General features: G+C 36.7%; 1 protein-coding gene across 17 annotated transcripts in view; it reads right to left on the bottom strand.

The window, feature by feature from the left end:
• Positions 1-21,917, bottom strand: part of KIDINS220 (kinase D interacting substrate 220) — a 105,568-nt gene that overhangs the window by 66,195 nt on the left and 17,456 nt on the right. For 13 of the 17 annotated variants that reach the window (XM_007195667.2, XM_057558768.1, XM_057558780.1 and 10 more), the window contains exons 5-15: positions 20,678-20,776; positions 19,644-19,745; positions 17,260-17,358; positions 15,333-15,530; positions 13,542-13,640; positions 11,516-11,614; positions 10,128-10,226; positions 7,163-7,340; positions 3,964-4,128; positions 2,081-2,260; positions 1,126-1,291 (exon numbers count right to left, since the gene is read on the bottom strand). In XM_007195667.2, the coding sequence (XP_007195729.2) occupies positions 1,126-1,291; positions 2,081-2,260; positions 3,964-4,128; positions 7,163-7,340; positions 10,128-10,226; positions 11,516-11,614; positions 13,542-13,640; positions 15,333-15,530; positions 17,260-17,358; positions 19,644-19,745; positions 20,678-20,776 (1,484 nt within the window). The remainder of the gene's footprint in view (positions 1-1,125; positions 1,292-2,080; positions 2,261-3,963; positions 4,129-7,162; positions 7,341-10,127; positions 10,227-11,515; positions 11,615-13,541; positions 13,641-15,332; positions 15,531-17,259; positions 17,359-19,643; positions 19,746-20,677; positions 20,777-21,917) is intronic. The other 4 variants (XM_057558770.1, XM_057558773.1, XM_057558776.1 and 1 more) reach the window with 1 other exon arrangement.

Below are 21,917 nucleotides of genomic sequence, written 5' to 3'. Positions count from 1 at the left end.
AATTATTTGTATTTTGAGTCTCTGAATGGATATTATTTCTGCATTAGTTCCTTTCTTCCCTTCTACCCCTAAACTAAACTCTCATCTCAATCCTGTAGATAGGCATTGCTTTCAAAATACAATCTAGGATCACATTGTACTATGTATATGCATGCTAGTTTAATTGTTCTAATTTTTTAAAAAAATACCATCTCATTAAAGTGTTTTTATTTTATGTAAAAATATCTTCTCCAATTCTTTTATTACACTCTGCATGTTTTCTTTTTACGCTTTTCATTTTAACTTCTCATTTTAAATCCTTTTCTTAATACTTACTCCTATGTGCCAATTACTTGTAAACTTTTATTTTTATCTTCCTCTCTTATATTATACTTTTGATGTCTTATCTGGTTTGGCCTATTTACTTTCAGCTTAACTTAAACATATTTTATCTTATAATAATTTTTAAATTCTTAATCTTTTAGTGCATATTTAACTAATTATTACTAATTATTTTACTAATTTCTATTGAATTCCTTTTGCTTTCAGTGTTCTAAACTTTTTTTTTTTTTTTTTCATTTTACTTTCCTCTGGAGCCCTCTAGCTTTCCTTTACTCTTTGACTTACATGTTTCTCATCTTTTCTGAACTGTTTTCTTATACATTTCCTATTTGATATTAATAATAATTTTAGAGGAGTGGGTAAATATATTTCCACAGGTGAGGAAAGAGCAGCTCGGAGCACAAGCTGAGTTGCCGAAGTTACACCCAGATGTAAAGAGATGCCAGGACTCCTTTCACTCTTTTCAAATAGACCAGCACTCTTTTCAAATTTGTCCAAAGGTTGATAACAGGTGTCATAAGGGGGGGAACATGGGTTTATGCTCAAATAAAATATGGTAAATCAAAGTTAAATTGATTTCTTTATGAAAAGGTGTCTCTGATCCTTTAATGTACAAGAGGGAGCTATAATATGAAGTGTTTCCCACACAGATTTGACCAGGGAGTATTTGTTTGCTTTATTTCTCACATTAAAAAGTTTAAGGGACCAATGTTTTTTTGGAATATACATTGAGAAATGATGCATTATAAACTTTTACTTGCTTCATCTTATTAAAAGTTACTTCTGTCAAAGGGACCAACTCACCTCACAGGTAAAGCTTTAGTGGTTTGCTCTGGCAATTCAGGCGGATTCACAAACATCAATTTGAGGAGGAGCTCCAAATACCCAATATGTCTTGCCAATCTAGTACTGAGGACCCAGGCCCAATTCCAATTCTCTCCTTCCCTTCGTCCACCAAAGTAAACAACAACTGAAATTCACGGTTTAAAACAAAATTATCCAGAACAATCATTAGTCAAGCAGCCTCTTTTCTCCAAACAGTCAAGTATCAAGTAGTAACGGGTAGACTTAACATAATTTTCATGGTCCCATTCCATTTCCTAACTACTCCTCAAAGAATTCCTCAATTAATTAACCTCCCCCAACATACATCAGGTATGTGAAAAATGGAAAGTAAGCTGACTAAAATATGACATAAGAAACACAATCAGAAAGATAATGCCTTAAACAGAAACATAACCCTTAGTTCAGATTCAAACGTAAAAGACTGGTTTTATCACTACTTGCAACTGCTGAAGTTACCAGTAGTTCCTCCAAAGGTAAATCTATTTCCTTTCTTGCAACTGAAGACACTCCTGAGAACAGGGATTATATATATCTATTACTTTGCTTTTAGATAAAATAAAAATTACAGTCATGGTCAAAATGATCAAGAGCACGCCATGACCGCTATAAAAACTTATTTTCAGAAAAAGATTTAAATATAAATCATTAATTAACATATAAAAGGGAAAGTATAATAAATAAAAGTTCTGCTTCAATATTAACAAGTACTGCACTAGTTTTTAAAGCTGTACCAGCCAGGCTGGGGACAATGTTCCTCTAGGCCAACTTACAAAATAGCAAAAAATCAATTTTCTCACCTAATTATGAAAACCTCTTACAGACTTTAGGAGAAAGACATAGACCCAATTTTAAGTAAAACAATGAGTTTTGACATTCTCTACATTTTTGAAAAAGACAAAAGGCAAGGACTTACTAAAAAATATATATAAGAGAGCCAAGAAGCTCAATGACACTGCTATTCCAAGATTTGGGTCAATCGTAAAAGCAAACAATAAACCAAGCCCTCCACAAAGGAGCAGGGTCAGAAATACTATAAGCCATGAAAACTGAAAAAGAGGTTCAATCTGTTGTCCTGCAAAGGTTTTCATTTCATCTGAAAGAGAAATTAATATGAAAACATTATTTCTGTTTTATTTAAGAAATACAACTTCAAACATTTTGAAAATTTCACATTTTCAATATAAACATTTACTGAGCACTTACCAAGTCTCTAGATAGAATGCTGCTACTTAACCATTTTAACCAATGTTCTCTTCTGATAAGAATCTCATTCCCTAGAGGTACCTCTACCCTTGACCCTTGTCCTACCCACTCTCTTGCTTCCTACTGAAAATGCACAAAATCCTCTTTCATATATTCCCATCTGTCAAGATTTTGTTGGTATTTATTCTTGTGCTTTGTATTATACAATCAAAAAGGTACTGTTTCCAGATATAAAACTAAAAACTATTACTCTGTTATGTGTCTTCAAACTATTATACCTAGCTAGCACCACCATTCCTCTCTGCTCCTCCTCACCCCTCCTCCCTCCAATTACATTTGAGGATCACTGCTCTTAAAGGTGTGCGCTCAGTCCAGATGAGTCCTTAACAAGGCATTCTTACTACAAAACTTAGCAAGAATTTTACAGGCAATACTGACACCTGTCCTTGAAGAACGAGTGAGATTTTGCCAAACAAAAGGAGTGGGGCTTAGCGGGGAGGTGGGGGACCTGTCCAGGAAGCTCCTAGTAGAGGAGGCCACTCAGGAAGGGTCTAGTGGGCTCGCGTGGGCGCAGAGAGCCCCTACGCGTACAGCCCTGAGCACACACAGGGGGCAGTCCCAGCAGGGGTGCTCACGCAAACTGACAGTCTGTGAAGGGCCTGGGTAGGACGGTTATAAACAGCATTCGCAGGGAATGTGCTACGAAGGGGTTTTAAGTATGCTATAACACAGCTGGATCTCTGTTTTAGAAAGAGAACTCAAATAACGGTGTGGAGGATCAACCACATACCCATACATAAAACTCTTTTCTACCATACGACCCAGCAATCCCACTACTGGGCATATACCCTGAGAAAACCATAATTCAAAAAGAGTCATGTACCAAAATGTTCATAGCAGCTCTATTTACAATAGCCAGGACATGGAAGCAACCTAAGTGTCCATCAACAGATGAATGGATAAAGAAGATGTGGCACATATATACAATGGAATATTACTCAGCCATAAAAGGAAATGAAATTGAGTTATTTGTAGTGAGGTGGATGGACCTAGACTGTCATACAGAGTGAAGTAAGTCAGAAAGAGAAAAACAAATACTGTATGCTAACACATATATATGGAATCTAAGAAAGAAAAAAAAAAAAGGTCATGAAGAACCTAGGGGCAAGACGGGAATAAAGACACAGACCTACTAGAGAATGGACTTGAGGATATGGGGAGGGGGAAGGGTAAGCTGTGACAAAGTGAGAGAGTGGCATGGACATATATACACTACCAAACGTAAAGCAGATAGCTAGTGGGAAGCAGCCGCATAGCACAGGGAGATCAGCTCGGTGCTTTGTGACCACCTAGAGGGGTGGGATAGGGTGGGTGGGAGGGAGGGAGATGCAAGAGGGAAGAGATATGGGAACACATTTATATGTATAACTGATTCACTTTGTTATAAAGCAGAAACTAACACACCATTGTAAAGCAATTATATTCCAATAAAGATGTTAAAAAAAAAACCTCTATTCTTCTTTACTTAAAAAAAAAAATACACAAGAGAAAACTTTGTTATATATGCAGACTTTTTACAAACATGCCCTATACCTTCTAGTTTCTTGAGCAAGAAGGATTTCCCACTTCCCCACTGTGCATACAGCCCCACACAAATGGGCGGCTGCATGGTAGGTTCACTGAGAATATCTGCCAGGGCACTGCTGTACAAATCATAACCAAGCATGTCACCATCTGTTTCCGTAGGAGACAAGTGTCCTGTAATTATAAACACACCATATCCTTGCATTAAAGACATTACTATTAAAAAGGAGCATCAATTTTCATTTATTATTTACTTAATTGAGGAAAATCACTTATTTTAAATGGTTAGACCTGTGTAAAAATAGGTTCAGAGGTGCTTAAGTTAATACCATATTTCATAGAACTTAAGATACCTACTAATTATAAGATGCATCATTATTATGTACAGCGAAGAAAGAAAAAGTGCTGCCAAATTATGACATGATGCTTTCTTACCCCTCAATTATAAGACATATTCCAACTTCAGGGATGCTAAAATGTGGAGTAAAGGACATTTTAGAATCAATAAAATGATTAAAACAGTAACTAGTCCCTCGGAATCATTTTAATATGTTTAATACCTATATAAAGGCTATGTTAGTGAAAATAATAATAGATAACCAGAGAAAAAGAGACATTCTATGGTTCCAGGTAGAAAGGTTCAATGACTTAAAAAGAGCAATTCTCCCCCAAATTAATCTACCACTTTAAGGCAATTCCAATAATAATATTCCATGAGAGTATTTTGAAAAACTGAAAAGCAAGAAGAACATGCAAAAATAGCTATGAAAAATAATTTAAAGACTACCAAAAAGTAGCTGTCTTTGGAGAAGAATCAAAATACATTATCCTAAAGCTACAATAATTACAACATCACAGAACTCACACAGGATATTAACATGTGGCATTTCAAATCAGTGGGGAAAGGATGAATTAGTAAGTGGTGTTGGGAGAAGTAAGTCATCCATTTTTTTTAATAAAATTAAAACTCTGCATCTCATACTTTAACAAAAATAAGTTTCTGAAACATTAAAAAATTAAATGTAAAGAGTAAAACTATAAAAGTACTAGAAGAAAATATAAGAGAAAAAACTATAAAAATCTTTGTGTGGAAAAGGCCTTTCTTTCTCAATATAATACTAAAGCCAGAACTGCAGGAAAAGACCAACAAGTAAACTACAAATTTATGTAACTTTTGGATGGGGAATTTAAAAACCCCATCACCATAAACAAAGAATAAGCACGGGAGAGAGATACAACATATAGGCTGGATACAGGATCAATATCCTTAAAGACACAAAAATCAATTTTTAAATAATTTTAAAAACTCAAGAAAAAAGAGAGCAAAGGATACAAAGAGGAAAATAGCAAAAATGCAAATAGCCTATGAACATATTAAAAGATCTCAATCTCAATAATAATTTTACAATGCAAATTAAAATGAAATTTTTTCTTATTGATCTGATTAGGAAGCTTAAGGAAGCCGGAAATATCCAGTTTTAGCAAGGTTGCAGGAAACTGCACTATCTATCATACATGGTCTAAGGAAGGAGAAATTGTTACAACCATTTTGGAAAGTCTATCAAAACTGAACATCCACTGACTTGCCAATTCTACTTCTGGGAGTTTATTCCAAGAAAATAATCCTAAAAATAAGAGTTAACGGATATACGTACAAAAAAGATGTTCACTTCAGCGCTAGCTTTTTTTTTTTTTTTTAATTTTTATTTATTTATTTATTTATGGCTGTGTTGGGTCTTCGTTTCTGTGCGAGGGCTTTCTCTAGTGGTGGCAAGTGGGGGCCACTCTTCATCGCGGTGTGCGGGCCTCTCACTATCGCGGTCTCTCTTGTTGCAGAGCACAGGCTCCAGAGGCGCAGGCTCAGTAATTATGGCTCACGGGCCTAGTTGCTCCGCGGCATGTGGGATCTTCCCAGACCAGGGCCTCGAACCCGTGTCCCCTGCATTGGCAGGCAGATTCTCAACCACTGCGCCACCAGGGAAGCCCAGCACTAGCTTTTAACAGCAAAACAAACCAAATATTCATCAATAAAGAACTGAATGTACTATTAGAACTTAGAATGAAAGATTATGCAACAATTAAAATATGGTATAGTTCATTATTTAAAACTTTTATATTATGGTATCTCAAGTTTTTTAAGGCTATATACATAGCCTAAAACATTTTTAGAAATCTAAAGAAAATCTTGGCAAGTCATTCAAACAATTACAAATTAGGAGATAAAGGACAATGGGAAATTTGCACTTTCTACTATATTCGTGTTTTAATCCTTAAAATTTAATGTGTGCATTATTATTATCATCAGCAAAAAATATTTTAAAATACAACTCATAATGTTGAATAGAATCATACTTGCTTATGTAAGTAAACAGCTAAACTGGAAAGTGGCAGGATTCTACTATCTCCTGTTGGTTTCTCGGACTAACATATCTCTTTTTTAACTCTAGTAGAAAACTGTTCCGTATTTCAAAAGACCACATGTGAATGATTACATTCTCATGTGCATCCTTTACAAGCAAAAACTATTTTAGTACAACATTCAAGGCATTATGTGCTAGATATTACGGAGGATACAAGATAAGAAGAAAGAACCCCTGCCCTGAATAACTTGGAATCTGGAAGGGAGAAAATTCTAAAAGAAATAAGGGAGAAAATTTTAAAAGAAACAAAATAAAAGGCCATATATAATAAGTATTAAAAAAGGAAATATAAATACAAATGCTTAAGTATTTAAATGAGGCAAAAATTGTATCTGGTTAGGCAGATCAGTTAAAACGTCACTGAGAACAAGACAACTGACTCCAGCCTTGGAGAGAGATGATTTTAACAAGAACATTCATGGGGATGGAGAGGACACAGCACAAGCAAAGGTAGAGAGCCACACTCTGAAAACAGAGTGTGTTTTGATAAAAGCACAAAGTATACCTGAGAGAATAAGAGAGGGAAGAGAGTTTTAGAAAAGTAGGCTAGATTTCTAGAAGTCTTAAAAGCTGATTGTTGACTCTGAATGTACTTAATTTGAATGCTACAATATAATGCAAAACAGCTTTAGACAGGGAAAAGTTATTTTTCTATAGTAAAGTAATAACTTTCTTAACTTTTATAATCTTCAGTTAAGTGAGAAACGCAAAACTGCTGGAAGTCTCTTAATTTTTTCATAGACATTCATTTCTTAAAAGCCCAGTCAGGTACAAAACCCAATACTTACTGGCTCCAAATATTTGAGTTAAAATACTTTTCTGATGGCTACAGTCAATGTTGTAGGGAGTCTCGCCTGCTTTGTTGGGCCTATAAAGTAACCGTCCATCTTTGGGATTTCTTAAAAGAAGTTCTGCCAGTTTCCGACTCCTCCCACGAATAGCAATATGCAAAGGAGTGTCTCCTTTCTGTAAAATAGTGACAGGAAACTTGAACTTTCACATTTCTTACATATAGTATATACACAGTAACAATTTTCATGTTTCTCTAAAATAACAGAAAATCCAAACTTTTCATATTTTTCATATAGAATGTATAAATAATGTGAATTTTTATCTCTGTATCCTCCCCACAATTTCTTTCTCTAGTTCCTTCCCTAGCTTCTCTCAGGTATGACTTCTCCCACAGCCTTCTAGAACGAAAGAGGACAAGCAACAGGCTTTTTCCTTGTGGCTCCTCCCAGGCCCTGGATCCACCCCCATCACAGGTCAGTAACCATCTATCATCCAGATACTTACTGTCCACAGATGTCAACCACCTTCCTCAACTAATTTATATGCTATTTCACAACGTGGTCTCCATTTGTCTAGAAAGCTTCCCAATCCATGCTGATACTCCACTAGCACGAGCGACCTCGTCCTTCCCCACGCCCTTTGTCACCATTATGTTAGTTCCCTACATTCTCTTCCTCGGAGTCCTCTATGTTGAATCCATCCTTCTCTGGCTACTACAACTTCTTCCGTTCTCCTCAGCTTTCACGGCTCCCTAACATCAACCTGCCTTCTTCCCTTATTAGAATCTCCATCATATTAGTATTCGCATCCAACACTAAGGAAAACTAATACGTAAAAAAAAAAAAACAAATTCAGTCCGCAAGGTGTTCTCCACTTTTTACTTCACAAACATCTCTCTTAAAGACAATGACCCACAAGTTAACAAATGAAATTCTCAGTTCTCACCCACTCACTTCCTGTGGCTTCTATAGCACAACCTTATAGTGATTTTGAATCTCCTCTTCTGCCTCAGGTCTACTTCTTCCTTTTCTAGATTCCCTTCCTGTATCCTAAATATGGCACAAAAGCTACATATTGAGCTCACTATATAGTAAGGCACTGAGCTGGATACTGTGGGGGATATGGAGATGACAGACAAAACAGTCCATGGCCTTAACTAAGTTACAATGTAACAGGAGGAGATTGGATAAACGTGCACAATCATAAAACAAACTAGAATGTGACACACGCTGTAAGGAAAGTTTGACCTCAGCTTTCATCTTTCTTCCAAACTGATGATCTTAGTCACTCCCATGCAGCTCTCATCTCTTGGTAACTAACTGTGAAATTCCTATCACCAGCCTTGATTTCTTGCCCAAATTCAAGCCCTATCAGTCACAGCCTCCTGAATGCCTTAGTCTTCAAACTAAACACATCTAAACTGAATTTCATCATCTTATTTCTCCACCTGAACTCCATTTCTTATCCCCAAACATGTGAGAAGGAAGAAATATCATCAGTAGCATTTCAGCCGGACACAAAATTTCTGAAAATGCAGAGAAGACATCAACACACCCTGTCACTATGCTGAAGATAAACAGAGATTGGTGATGGGGCAGGTAAAAATAACATTAACCTTTATTCTTAAAATTTTTTTTACGTAATCCTTTATGAAGAGCCAGGTTCAGAACTTTTACAAGTTTGTATTCCAAATTCGAGCAGGACAGCACCTTATCCATCCTTTGTAAGTATGTGTGAATGAATGCACATTCACTCCAAGAACATTCCAGGTATCACATGTGCTTCTCAGCAAGTATGTGCTGACTCAAGACAAAGCACACACAACAGGGTCCGAGACAGGGTCCTTCAGGGATTTTAATAAGTATGAAACAGTTATTTATAAGTGGCATGTTACAGAATTAACGAGGCCATTGGAACCTTAAAGGGCATGTAGTCCAGTGGTTCCCTTTTGCAAATTCGGGGACCAGTGCCAGAAAGTAGTCAACAGCAGAATGAGAAAAACAGGCAATACAGAAGTTTTCTAGAAAGTTAAGTATATTCAATTTCAACAACTTCTCTTTGACTTTATGCCCTAACTTTTAAGATTAAAATTTTTCTTTATATTTTCTTTCTTTTATATTAATATGGTATTAATATACATTAATATATATACCATATATAAATACATTAATATGGTAATAATAGGTGGGAGGCTTTTTTGTGCTTTTTTTAATAATGTTGTTTCTTGATAAAATAAAAGGCAAATATATATTAATTCTGTGTTTTTTGTTTAATTGCCTCATGAATAATAAAAAGATAAACGTCAATCTATGATGGATTAGGAGAGCCCAAATCATATTATATACTCAGAGGGAAAAATTTATATTTCTTAGTTCATACATAAATCAATTCACTTCTTTTCTGTGAGGAAATCAATTTGAAGTAGAGAAAGAATCCTGCTTAAAATGTAGACAAACTAAAACCAGGAATCAATTCTATATGAAGTATTAAGCAATTTAGAGTTAAATTTGTTGTGGAAAATATGAACATTCCTCTAAAAGGATTAAGGCAAAGACACATGGCAGAACATCTCTCCTGCTGGTGAACATGAATGCCAGTCTCCTTTGAGAGTCTATCTTCTCCAGCCCCTTTTGGATTCTTTCCTCCTGTTTCTCTGAACAAGCTCCACACCTGATGACATCCTCCTTGCATGGTGGTCAGTGCAGCTCGCCGTAACTGATCTGAGCCATAGAGGGAACCTCTGAAGCAGCTGCTTTGCTGCATACGGAGCCCACCCACTCCTCAGCATGCTCTCAGAACAGCCAAGAAGATCTCACAGCATCCAAATCCCACACAAATAGCCCCAGCAAGTAATCTCTCCCTCCACAAGATAAAATCAGACCCCCATTAAACCCACCGGATATACAGTCAGTCTACCTATAGCCCTCAAAAAAACCCTGCTCTCTACACAGATGTTTTTACCTTATCTACGGCAGATACTTTAGCTCCTTTATCCAGCAGCAGCTCTACTACTTCTATGTTTCTCATCTTGGTAGCCTTTATAAGAGGTGTTTCGCCATCCTGTGGGCACAGGTAAGAAAGTTTGCCAGATTAATACCTTTACTCTTAAATCTTTAAAGTCACATAAACACACGTGTCAAGAATTCAAATATCTGACCAGTCTACACTGAAAATGTTCTCAAGAAAACATAGTTGGAAAAACTAACAAGTGCTTCCCCTTCCACAACGCATCACTCGCATCAAAATACTTTCATAGCACTCAGCAGAGCAAGAGACGTGCCCCACCGCCCGTCAGCCGCTCCTGGCCGTCGCCACTACCTGCCTTCCCCACGCCCCACCACTGACGCCTGGGGCAGCTCCGCCAGAGGCTGCTTCCCGTTCTGACCGCCTCACCCAAGCAACCCACTGCCTAGCCTGTCAATGTCCAGGCAAGCCAGCGTCTAGATTTGTCAGATGTTTTTACCCGCGCCTCTGTGCACCTCAGGACCTGTGTATAAGGGGGACAAAATCTGATACAAGCAGTATGCCTTTGGGAAACCTCAAAGGAGTTTACAATTGCTTTCAAAATCAAATTAAGAAAAATAAAAAGAGACCATAGTTCAGCACTGAATTAAGAAAAAGCAAAATCTGGTCAGAAGCCACGTGTGGTCACAGTAGCTGACACAAAGGTCTAAACGAAAAAGAAACAAGATTCCAAGCAGCCACCACCTGCAAAGCAGAAGGTATCCCAGGAAAAGCTCTGCCCCAGGGCACTGAGGTTACCACCACTGGTTTAGAAGATGCTGCTCCAAATCTCTAACGGATGAAATAGGATTGTCTTACGGGTGATTCCGTAAGTTTGCTTTGTTCATTCCTGCCACTTCAATCCAGAACTCCAAATATATTTTCCCCATGGACAACTATTACATGTAAAGCCAAATATAATCACTAAAGTCTTACACAGTTTTATACTTTCCACGTGATTTGAGTAAAATAGACTAAAAGTGGTTGGTTAGGGGAACCAATAACCACACACAATGATCTTTTAAAAGGAAATGTGTTCTGCATTCCAAACAACAGGAGCATAAAATAATTCTGGGGAAATGATCTGTCCACAATTTATGAAGGGCTGATACTGTACTTTCTGATTAAAATAAATTAAATAATAATTAAAATAAATTACACACTGCATTTTGCTGTGAATACACAACTCCTGAAAGGATATAAACTTACTCCTCAATTTAATACAGAACATTTCCAGTTAAATCAGTATAATTCTAATATCAAACAACTGTAAAAAACTGAAAAAAATAAGCAGTACTAACATTCAGCACTAGGTATTGCTAAGAGAACAGAAATGTCGTTGATACCTTTGTGCATATTTCAGTGTCAGGATTGCACTGTAAGATATCTCTCACCATTGTTGCATTTCCTTTCTCAACAGCCCAATACAAAGCAGTTTTATTGTCCTGTATAATAAAAAAATCAACAATCACTTCATATAAGATATAATATTAAAAACTTCTATTTGTAAATATAAAACATTATTAACATTTCTATTAAAGCATTAATATATCTTACCAAGCAGCAGCATGGTGGAAAATAACATTAATCCTTATTCTATCTTGCATTTACTTGTGAGAAATTCTTTATGAAAGAAGCCTAAGAAAACTTAATATTTCTTGACTGAGAAAGCAGCAACCCCACATAGTCGATAAGGTAAACTATGCTTTTGGAAAGCGAACAGGTTTCAGGACCCTGCACTGTGTTGGAAGTCATCAGTACCTGAGCTCTGTACCCTGTGATAAGTCACATAAATATTCTGACCTTTGGCTTTTCGCTTTTCAACTGCCCAATCTTTTCAAAAGATAATGCCTAAGAGGGTACTACACAAACATATGGTGAATTGTTTTTTTACCATGTTTAGCTTTCTTAATCTCTACACTGCACCTATATACTTATCTTCATCAGATCCTTTAAAATCCTATCTAGTTCAAAAACCAAAAACAGATCCATGTGGACTTTCAACGCAGTGGTAGAGAACAAAAAAACTGACTAAAACATAGGAAAACAAAATTGACAGACACAAAGGAGATAGGTAAAAGTCTAAATAGGTGATCCAGTCACCAACTTTTAGTCAAAATATGATTTTATCCCAAAAGACAGTGAATGACTCTCTGCCGCTGCCACATTAATTTTCCTACAGCAAGATTTCCCCAACGCAGTTCCCTTCTCGACACTGTACCCTAGCTTCCGGCCTCTCTGGCACTACATCCCTTTCTATTTCTCTATCTCCCATCCCACCCTCCCCGCCATCCCGCTGACAACCTGATTTATTCACCAACTAAGGAATACAGTCTTTCACTTTCCCTTCTTCCTAAATTTTCTCACCCCATTATTCCACTATCCTTGCCTGAACTACCGAGCCTTCCTTTTCTCTCCCTATCTAACCCACCTTTTAAACTTAGCTCAAATTCTACCTTCCCTTAAAAGCTCTCCTTAAATGCCCGCTTCCCCACAGCAAGACTCTTACATTTGAACCTTTAACTAGGCAATCAATCATATACTATCTTATACCAAAAGTGGCATCACTTTTTATGTTTACATAAAAACATAAGAATAAATACAAACAAAACAAACTAAAACCTTCCTAACTAAAACACATGTTTCTTCAGGCAAGGGACCCATGTTAAGACCTTCATGGCATTTGGCATAATATTTATCAGTTTGATTCAAAAGTGGATTTGGATACAAGCTAAATACAAGGAAAAAGCTGAGCAGAAATGGAGACTCTCCAACCACAAAACAGGCTGTTCAGTACAGATTTTTTTTAATCTAAAGCTCTTGACATATTGGATAAATTCTCAACTTTAGGGAAGCTTTTCCCTAAAATAAATAACCTTTACAGCTCTGTGAGCTATGACTGCCTTAAGCAAAATCCATAGGCACTACCAAGTGGTCCTGGGAAAGGCTAGCAAATGGGGGAAAAGGAGAAGAAAGATGAAACAACAGGAATAGAAGAACAATGTATGGATGAAGAAGACAAAACAGAGGAAGCATACTAAAAAAAATAAGTCACATGCACTCAAAGTGCCACCAACTGTCTCAGTATCATAAACTACTCATGTCAGAATTGAATATATTTAGACATTAGTAAGGGAGGTGTATTTGAAAAACATGAGTTTCATTATGCTTTACTTCTATCTAAATCCAACTTGACATCAATACAGAAATTTCATAATAATGGCAGTGAAACTTAATAATACAGGCATCCATTAAACATTATTAGGATTTATACGTTTGTCTCCATAGGAAAACTGGAAGAATGACATTATGATCAGCCAACATATACAAACAATTATACTAAGATAACAACAGCCCTGTAATCACACACACCTGTCCTCTAATGTCTATATCAGCATATTTTTGGAGAAGTGCTCGAACAATTTCCACATGACCACCTCTGACAGCGCCAATTAAAACAGTATCTCCACTCTAAAAAGACAAAAGAAAAAAAGGTGAACTGAAGATGAGAACAAAAAAACACTGTTTTGAAGTTAAAATTAGTCATGTATTAATTAACGGATTTTTTCTGAAAATTTCTTGGAAAAAATTATCTCTAAATAACAGAAAGTTAACTAATATTAATACCTGATATTAATAGCCTTCAGAATAAGGGACAGAAGACTTTATACCTCAAAATGAGGACATTCATACCTGAAATTCCAGGACAAAAGTTTAGAACGATAAGTCACCCAGAACAATAAGCCCTTCTATTTGAAGGTAACCTCCCATTACAAATGTAAATTAAATAAAATGACACCGTGGCTGTCAATGAACCAGATGAACATTTCGAAATTACATAATACAAATCCCCTGGAATAATGCTATATGACAAAAGCCATGGATTCTAAAAAGAAGGGAGTTATAAAGCTAGAGCCATCTGTGGGTTTATAACCACATTTAATTAAGGGAGAAGGCTGGTCCCCAGAAGAGCATCTATATTCTATCAATTTGGCATTACAGGCCAACAGTGCACAAGACTGACTCACTCCCCAGTACAAGGCTTAGATGAAGTTCATGACCTCATCAGGACATCTCTGCCCTGAAGTTATATCCATCAAGCAATAATCATTATTAATTATATCTTCCCCTAGTTCAAATACTGTAAATGGCCTTTTCTTTGACTGCTAAATTACAAATCAGTTGTATGAGTTTGGGTTGGTGATTCCATGAGCTACAGCTCGTCTCAATCCTAAGTGGGCCCCAGTGGGCTCTATATCAAGATGCAGGTCCTCGAGGATTATTAAGTCTAGCACCATGATGTAGTACCTTAACTACTACATTAAAAGTGTAAATAAACCCATGGCAGACACATTTTAGTTGAGAATATTAGCATTAATGTAGGTTCAGACTAGTAAATTAATAACAGGTCATGAATATTTCATTGCTTACAATGTGCCACGCACTGTTCTAGGCGCTAGGAAATAAGACAGACAAGGTCCCAGCTCTGAGAGAACTTATAGCCTAGAGGAGACTAACAGACAACATACAATAAACACAAACAAGAAATCAGATAAATGTAATGCAAATAAAATACAGTGATGCGATAGAAAGTGACCGGGTAGCTACTTTGGATTGGGTAGTCTTGAGAAATCAGGACTAATGTGTAGGATTTGGTGCTTTAACAACAGGATAGATGCTGGTACCACTTACTGAGAGGGAGAAGACTGAGGGAAAAGCAGGTGTGGGATGAAACAAACAAGACACCTGTTTTGCTGTAAGTTAAGAAGCCCATTAGACATTCAAGTGGACAGTTCAAGTGGAGTCGGACAGACAAGTGTAGACTTCCAAGAAGAGGTGAGAGCAAGAGATGCCAATCTGAAAATTCTAGGTATAAGGGCGGGAGACTTGAAGCCTTGGAAAAATGAATAACACCAGCCATGAACAACACCTATAGTTAGGATGGTTTCAAGATCACATTTTCAATAACAGCATTATTTTTGAAAAATTTAAAAGAACACCCTTCACAAAGATTGGACAGGTTTTAACTTATTAGTTCTAAAGGCAGAAATAAAACATCTTAAATGTATGTCATGCAGGAAGAATCTTGAAAGGTGGTGAGAAGTTACGGTAACCTTCCATCAATGTCACCACTGAAAGACAAATTCTAAATAGATAACCTACCCTATCAGGTATGTTCACATATGTTCCAGCATCAAGTAGATCCTGTACAATTTCTGTATGTCCCTCTTTTGATGCAATCATCAAAGCTGTATTTCCATCCTTATCGGTTAAATTTACATTTGGATTCCTCTTCAAAATTTCTTTTACTGACTGTGTGTAGCCTCCTTTTACTGCCACAATAAGTGCAGTCATTGAATTCTACAAATCAAACAACGCCCAAGAAATTAGTACTTTCAGAAAACATATAATTTATTCTATAGTCAAAAAACTGATGTTTTCAAATAGGTGGCCTATTATTAACAGTTATTTCTGATAATAAAATGCCAATATAAATAACCAGAAACAGACCAAAAGTGGCCAGAAGCATATTTTCCATTTTTGAAGATACATTAATTCTCTTCAGTCAATAGGACTGTTAACGACATTCAATTCTTTAAATGATAATCCAAAATTGGAGTCATTTACAATGAACAAACCCTCTCACTAAAGTATTAACATATAAAATAGCTGACAGGATGATTCAAAATTAAACACATTCTAAGTTAAATAATCCAAAGTAAGAATCAATCAGACTTCAAAGAATTGTCTATAATAAAATCTATATGAAAAACTGAAGTCAAACAATGAATTAATAAGCTATAGAATATTTCAATAAAAGTATAACATATTCCTCTGTTTTCTACAGTGATCTAGAAACCACATTTTCAAAACTGTCTTATTTTTAGTGGTTCTTTTAAAAACTGCACATTTAATTTATAACAGAAAATCACATAATAGAAGAATCTGACTCATTACAAAAGAAATATTAAAATTTATTCTTGAGATTTTGATCTAGTTTGAGATACCATGCAATTTCCTTATAGAAATATTTCAGTTATTATATCAGCCCCCAGAACTAAGCCATAATTCTCTCAATATTAAAATAACATAGCCTTTTCAGATTCCTCAGCAGTCAGTAATCATAGAGACAAGCCACTCATCCACTTGATAAACTGTCCAGAAAGGAAGCAAGTGAAGGGTATGACTTCCGTGGCTGGGTAAGAATCATGCTCTATCTCCGCACACCACTAAAATATTATATACCCCTTGAAGGTCATCAATGAGTAGCTTCTGTCAACATGGACAATAGGAGGAGCTGGTTGGTATTATGCCAGGAAGTCACTTTTGATGATTCAGAATTCACTTTTGTTACACTGCAGCCAGAGATTTGGTAGCAGCTCTTCTCAGAATCCTTTATGATCCATCTCACATAATGACAATAATTACGTTAACAGAAGTCTGTATTGTTTCTTGTGCATAAATGTCATCTCCTTTACCTATATTCTTACGAGCTCAAGAGAAGAGCGATATGACAGGCTTCTCCAGTGTCCCCAGCACGTCTGGCACAGGGCTGGGTGGACAGTGGGTACTCAATAAGGAATTCATAACTGCTGGACTGTAAGATAGATACACTGAACCAGTGTTTAAGCTATATAGGTTTTGACCACTGATTTTTGATTATTTTTACATCTGTCTATGAGAGAAAACAAGTCACAGATTAAAATATCAAAAAATTATGATATTATTTTAAAATTTTAAAGAAAAGGTATTTTAACAGAATAGAAACTCTTTCCACAATAGTAATTCAAACAATTTGATTTGGGGAGTATTTTAATTTATACTAAGATTACTAAAAGATATTCCATATAGTTTTAGCCTCCCAAAATTTATGTGCATTAGCAATAAATCCTTAAAAGCACATATTTGTAATACATAATATCTATAGTATAATAGATTTACCAGGATAACAGAAGATGTTTGTTTTTCTAAGTATCGTTTAGAAACTATAGGGAAATTTTCTAGGTATATACTAAGGAAAAAGTATTCTCTCTCTTAGAACTAAAAACATCTCTCTAGTACCAGCAGTTAAAATAGAAAAGATACTTACAGCTCCTTCTTGATCAACGTCAGCTCCCATAGCCAATAAATGTTCTACACATTCCAAGTGACCCTTCCGTGCAGCCCAGACCAAAGGGGTGGTCCCATACTGTCGGAGAAATGACGATAAATGTACAACTGTTATCGACGGGGCGTTACAAGAGGCCAGCTCGCACCACGGATTTTGATAAGAATCACACTTTGAGTATTTTTAGATTACGGTTTATACCAATCATAATTTTAATCCTAGATAAATCATATTTTTCCCATACTATTTCTCCTGAATAGATGGATTAACCACTGTATGAAATACATTTTAATTAACTTTAACTTTTACAATCAGTGACAATTTTTCCATCATAATGTCATACAGCCTCTAATTTCCAACAAGCTTTCTTTGCTTCCCATATCTTGTGAAATATACAGTCCAACAGTCTGAAATAGTAACAACCAAGTGCCAAATACAGTTCTAAATAGTTTACACGAGTTAACGTGTGTAATCCTTATCAGAAGAATAAGTACAAATCACAGTATCACATTTTAACAGATAAGCAAACAAGACCCTGAGAAGTTCATTACAGGCTTGAAGTCACAAAGCTACTAAGAGGTGGAGCAAGACCCATGAACCCAACAAGCCTGGCTTCAGTCTGTGCTCCTAACCGCCACCCCAGATCGGCCTCTGTACCCGACAAAATAAAGGTCCACCTAGAAACTGCACTCAAAAGCCCCTTCTGCTGGAACGTGATTCAAAAAACATCAGAGAATGTAAATCATGCATAAAAGCAATGCTTTATCTTTGGGGAGATTCATAAGGCAATGAAGAGACACAGGAATACTCACAGTGACATTTAACTACGTGGGAGACTGCAGATTGAAGTGAACGTTTAATGAATACCTACCTTTATAACGGCCTTGACCAACAGAACTTCTGTGCACTAGCGGAGGTATGGACAGTGAACACTGGCTACAGAAGAAGGGGCATCTAAGGTGACTGGGTAAGTTAAGGACACTTAACAGAGAAGCTAACACCTCAACTGAGCCTTGAGAAAATAAATAGGAGTTCATCAGGCAGAGGAGGTCATAACATTCCTAGCAGAGGGAACAGGGTAAACAAAGACACGCACTTCATAGAAATTCATAAGAGTTCACAGAATGGGGCTTCCTTGGTGGTGCAGTGGTTAAGAATCCACCTGCCAATGCAGGGGACACGGGTTCGAGCTCTGGTCCAGGAAGATCCCACATGCCGCGGAGCAACTAAGCCCGTGCGCCACAACTACTGAGCCTGTGCTCTAGAGCCCGCAAGCCACAACTACTGAGTAGTAGTGCCTCAACTACTGAGCCCGCGTACCACACCACTGAAGCCACTGAAGCCCGCACGCCTAGAGTCCGTGCTCCCCAACAAGAGAAGCCACCACAATGAGAAGCCCACACGCCACAATGGGTAGCCCTGCTCACTGCCACTAGAGAAAACCCGCACGCAGCAATGAAGTCCCAATGCAGCCAAAAATAAATAAATAAATAAATAAAAGAAAAAAATTCACAGAATGGTAGACTATCTTCTGTATCCAAAAGCTTAGTGCATATGGAGACGAATGGCAAGAAGTGAACCTGGGAAGAAAGACTGGGGTCCAACTGAAAAGTCTGGGCTTTGCCCTGAAACCACAGAAGCTATCAAAGCTCTCCAAAAGCAAGAAAGAATGAAATAATTAAATAAATATTTATCAAATATTTGGGGTATTAAGGATTTTAAAAAATGAACAGAACAAAATCCTGGGGAGCTTTCTGGAGCTGGTGGCACATGAGCTGAGTGTGAAGGATGAACAGAAGCTAAAGCAGACGAGGATGCGAGGGCACTCCACACTGTGAAAGAGCACCTGCAAGATGTGGAGGGTTAAAAACAGGTGGACTCAGGAACCTGCATCATTTGATAGTTGAGCAAAGATAGTCTGGGGTAGAGAGAGTAGGAGAAAGGGTAGAGAGGGAGGCAAGGATTATCTTTATACATCATAACAGGGATTGATGCCTTTCGGATTTTAAGTATGAGAGAGAAAGAACAAGACTTAAATTTTCATCATCTGGCAACAATACAGAGAAGGCAGATAGGACCCACAGTAGAAAGAAGAGCTACAACAGAAAATAATGAAGATAGGGAGTCAACCCTATCTATTTTCCTGAGAATGATGAATGTGATATAAAAGACAATGGAAGGACACTTAGCACGTATGTAATACCTAGAAGGAACCCACCTATGTGTGTCTTTATAAAATATATTAATAAATATAAACATAAGATACATCAGAGCAGCCACATGAGATCATATGAAAATCCTTGTAAGTTAGACACACTGAGTGGACATAATATGAACTAGAAGCTGGAAAGATCCTGCTGACCTACCTTATCGGAGCAGTTGACTTTAGCACCATTTTGCAGTAAAAGTTGCACTATATCTGCATGGCCTCTCCCTGCTGCCCAGATGATTGGGTAAACACTGTACTGCTGGGAGGTAGGCAGGTGGGTGAGTAGGTACACAGGGAGGGAGGGAAGGAGAGAGGGAGGGAGGGAAAGAAAAAGTCTTTTAGGTGGATATTTACAGCACACATTTGCTAAGAAGAGTAAACAACAAAGGGAGCAATATAAAGTAGTATTTTACAAAATCAAGTTACAGACCATTCTCCACTTTAAAAACACATGTAATAGTCATAATACATAACTGGGAACTGAGATGCACTCAACCTTAAATAAATATATATTATGAACACATCTATTTTTATAGATTCAACACACAATGTAATTATCTAACCAACAGGTAAGACTAATAAGAATATAAAACCTTTCTTTATAATCCGTCCATTAACTTGAATAAAACCGTTTCCTTTTTTTCAGCTGTACTGAGGTATAACTGACAAATAAAATTGTAAGACATTTAAAGTGCATGTAATGATCTGACATACATATGCATCGTGAAAGGAATCCCCCCATCAATAAAACAATTTCTTAATCTGCAGTCTGAGATCAAGTCTCAAGCAAAGTACAATAGTAATGCATGTATTACGACCTATAAGAATGCATAGAAAAGTGGCATGGATATTTGGTAAATGTTTCTTTTCTTTAAGAGTTTAGATTAAGAACACATACGCACAGAAAAGAGGTAAGATGACAAGGATTTCAAAATCTCCTTTTGAAATATTATATAGTTATAATTAACATTTAAACTCTAAGAGTTGCCTTCTTGTTGATAAAAATTGAGAAATAAGCTTAGCCTCAGAAAAAAATTCTCATTGTGTTTTGAAACCACATTCTGCATTATTATCTTTAGTAAGATCTAGATCATTTTTATCCACTATGAAGTCCAAAGCATAACCAGCCTGAAGCATTCCCTAAAAGAACTTACCACTTATATTACAGATGGATTTTTTGTTAACGCTTACCAGACCAGTAACACTTGGATTGGCACCATGAGAAAGAAGCAACTCAACCACTTCAGTACGGCCTTTATAACATGCCCACATAAGAGCGGTCCATCCTCCCTAAAGAAAACAAAAAGGTCGGGCGGCGGAGGGAAACAAAACACTGGATTGTCTCTAAGCACAAAAATGGCATTAATGAAGTTCCTCTTGTCAGCTTTATTCTTTATAGAACCATTATTTTAAGAAATCACTACTATGTAGTTTTAAATACCCAAGCTCCCCAGAGAAATACACAATAGTATCTGAAAAAAGTCAAATCTCTTTAAGTCCAGTAATGATTACTCCAAAGTTTGTATTATATTTTGGAAATTGGCATAGGGAACATTCATGTTGGACTCTTTCCAAATTTCCAAGATTTATTTTGGCTTTATAAATACTTTCCTTCAGTAAACATTCTATGTCTCTAGATATTCTCCTCCTGGTATGAGTCTAGACTTTTTCCAGAGAGGGATTCCAGCAACCCTATTCAACTCCTGCATCTAAACCCATCCTATAAATTCCAGATCATTATCATACCTCTTGCTAAAAAACAGAGGATGAGAAGGCAATGATCTGTAGATCATGATTTCCAAGGGTGGGCAAAGTCATTAAGTATGAGTCAGCGGCATGATAACTTCCTATTTTTTAAGCTACAGCAGTAGTGTTCTTGTTTTGGCAATGTTCTCTTCAGCTGTAATGCAATTCAATGAAAGAGACAAATGTAATCAAATTATACTAAGAAGTGAATGTCTTGTTTGCTTTTTGTTTTAAATCAGTATTTGCACCAATCCAAATTTGGGTTCAAGAATATAAATCACTTAATCCTTCTGATTCTGTTTCATTGTCACTAAAAAAGAAATTTTAAAAAATACTTGCCCTAATCCGAAAAAGGCAAAACTATAGAAAGGGAAAGCAGATCCGTGGTAGCCATGGGTTGGGGAGTGGGTGGAGGGGCTGATTATGAAGAAGCAGCACGAGGGTACTGTTGAAATGATGGAACTGCTCTGTACAGAGCTGTGGTGGTGGACGTATTACATCATGCACTTGTCAAAACCCACAGAACTGAACACCAAAGAGATGAATTTTACTGTATGTAAATTTTTTAAAAATCACCTAGAATATGGGGAAGAAAGACAGAATATAGACTGGGATGAATTAATTATATTACAAATGAATCACATAATTACTTAGAAGCTGATCTAGGTAACTCTGGAAAGCAATA

The sequence above is a fragment of the Balaenoptera acutorostrata genome, chromosome 12 (assembly GCF_949987535.1).
Source record: "Balaenoptera acutorostrata chromosome 12, mBalAcu1.1, whole genome shotgun sequence".
Classification (NCBI taxonomy): domain Eukaryota; kingdom Metazoa; phylum Chordata; class Mammalia; order Artiodactyla; family Balaenopteridae; genus Balaenoptera; species Balaenoptera acutorostrata.
This window is presented reverse-complemented; position numbering and strand designations above follow the sequence as displayed.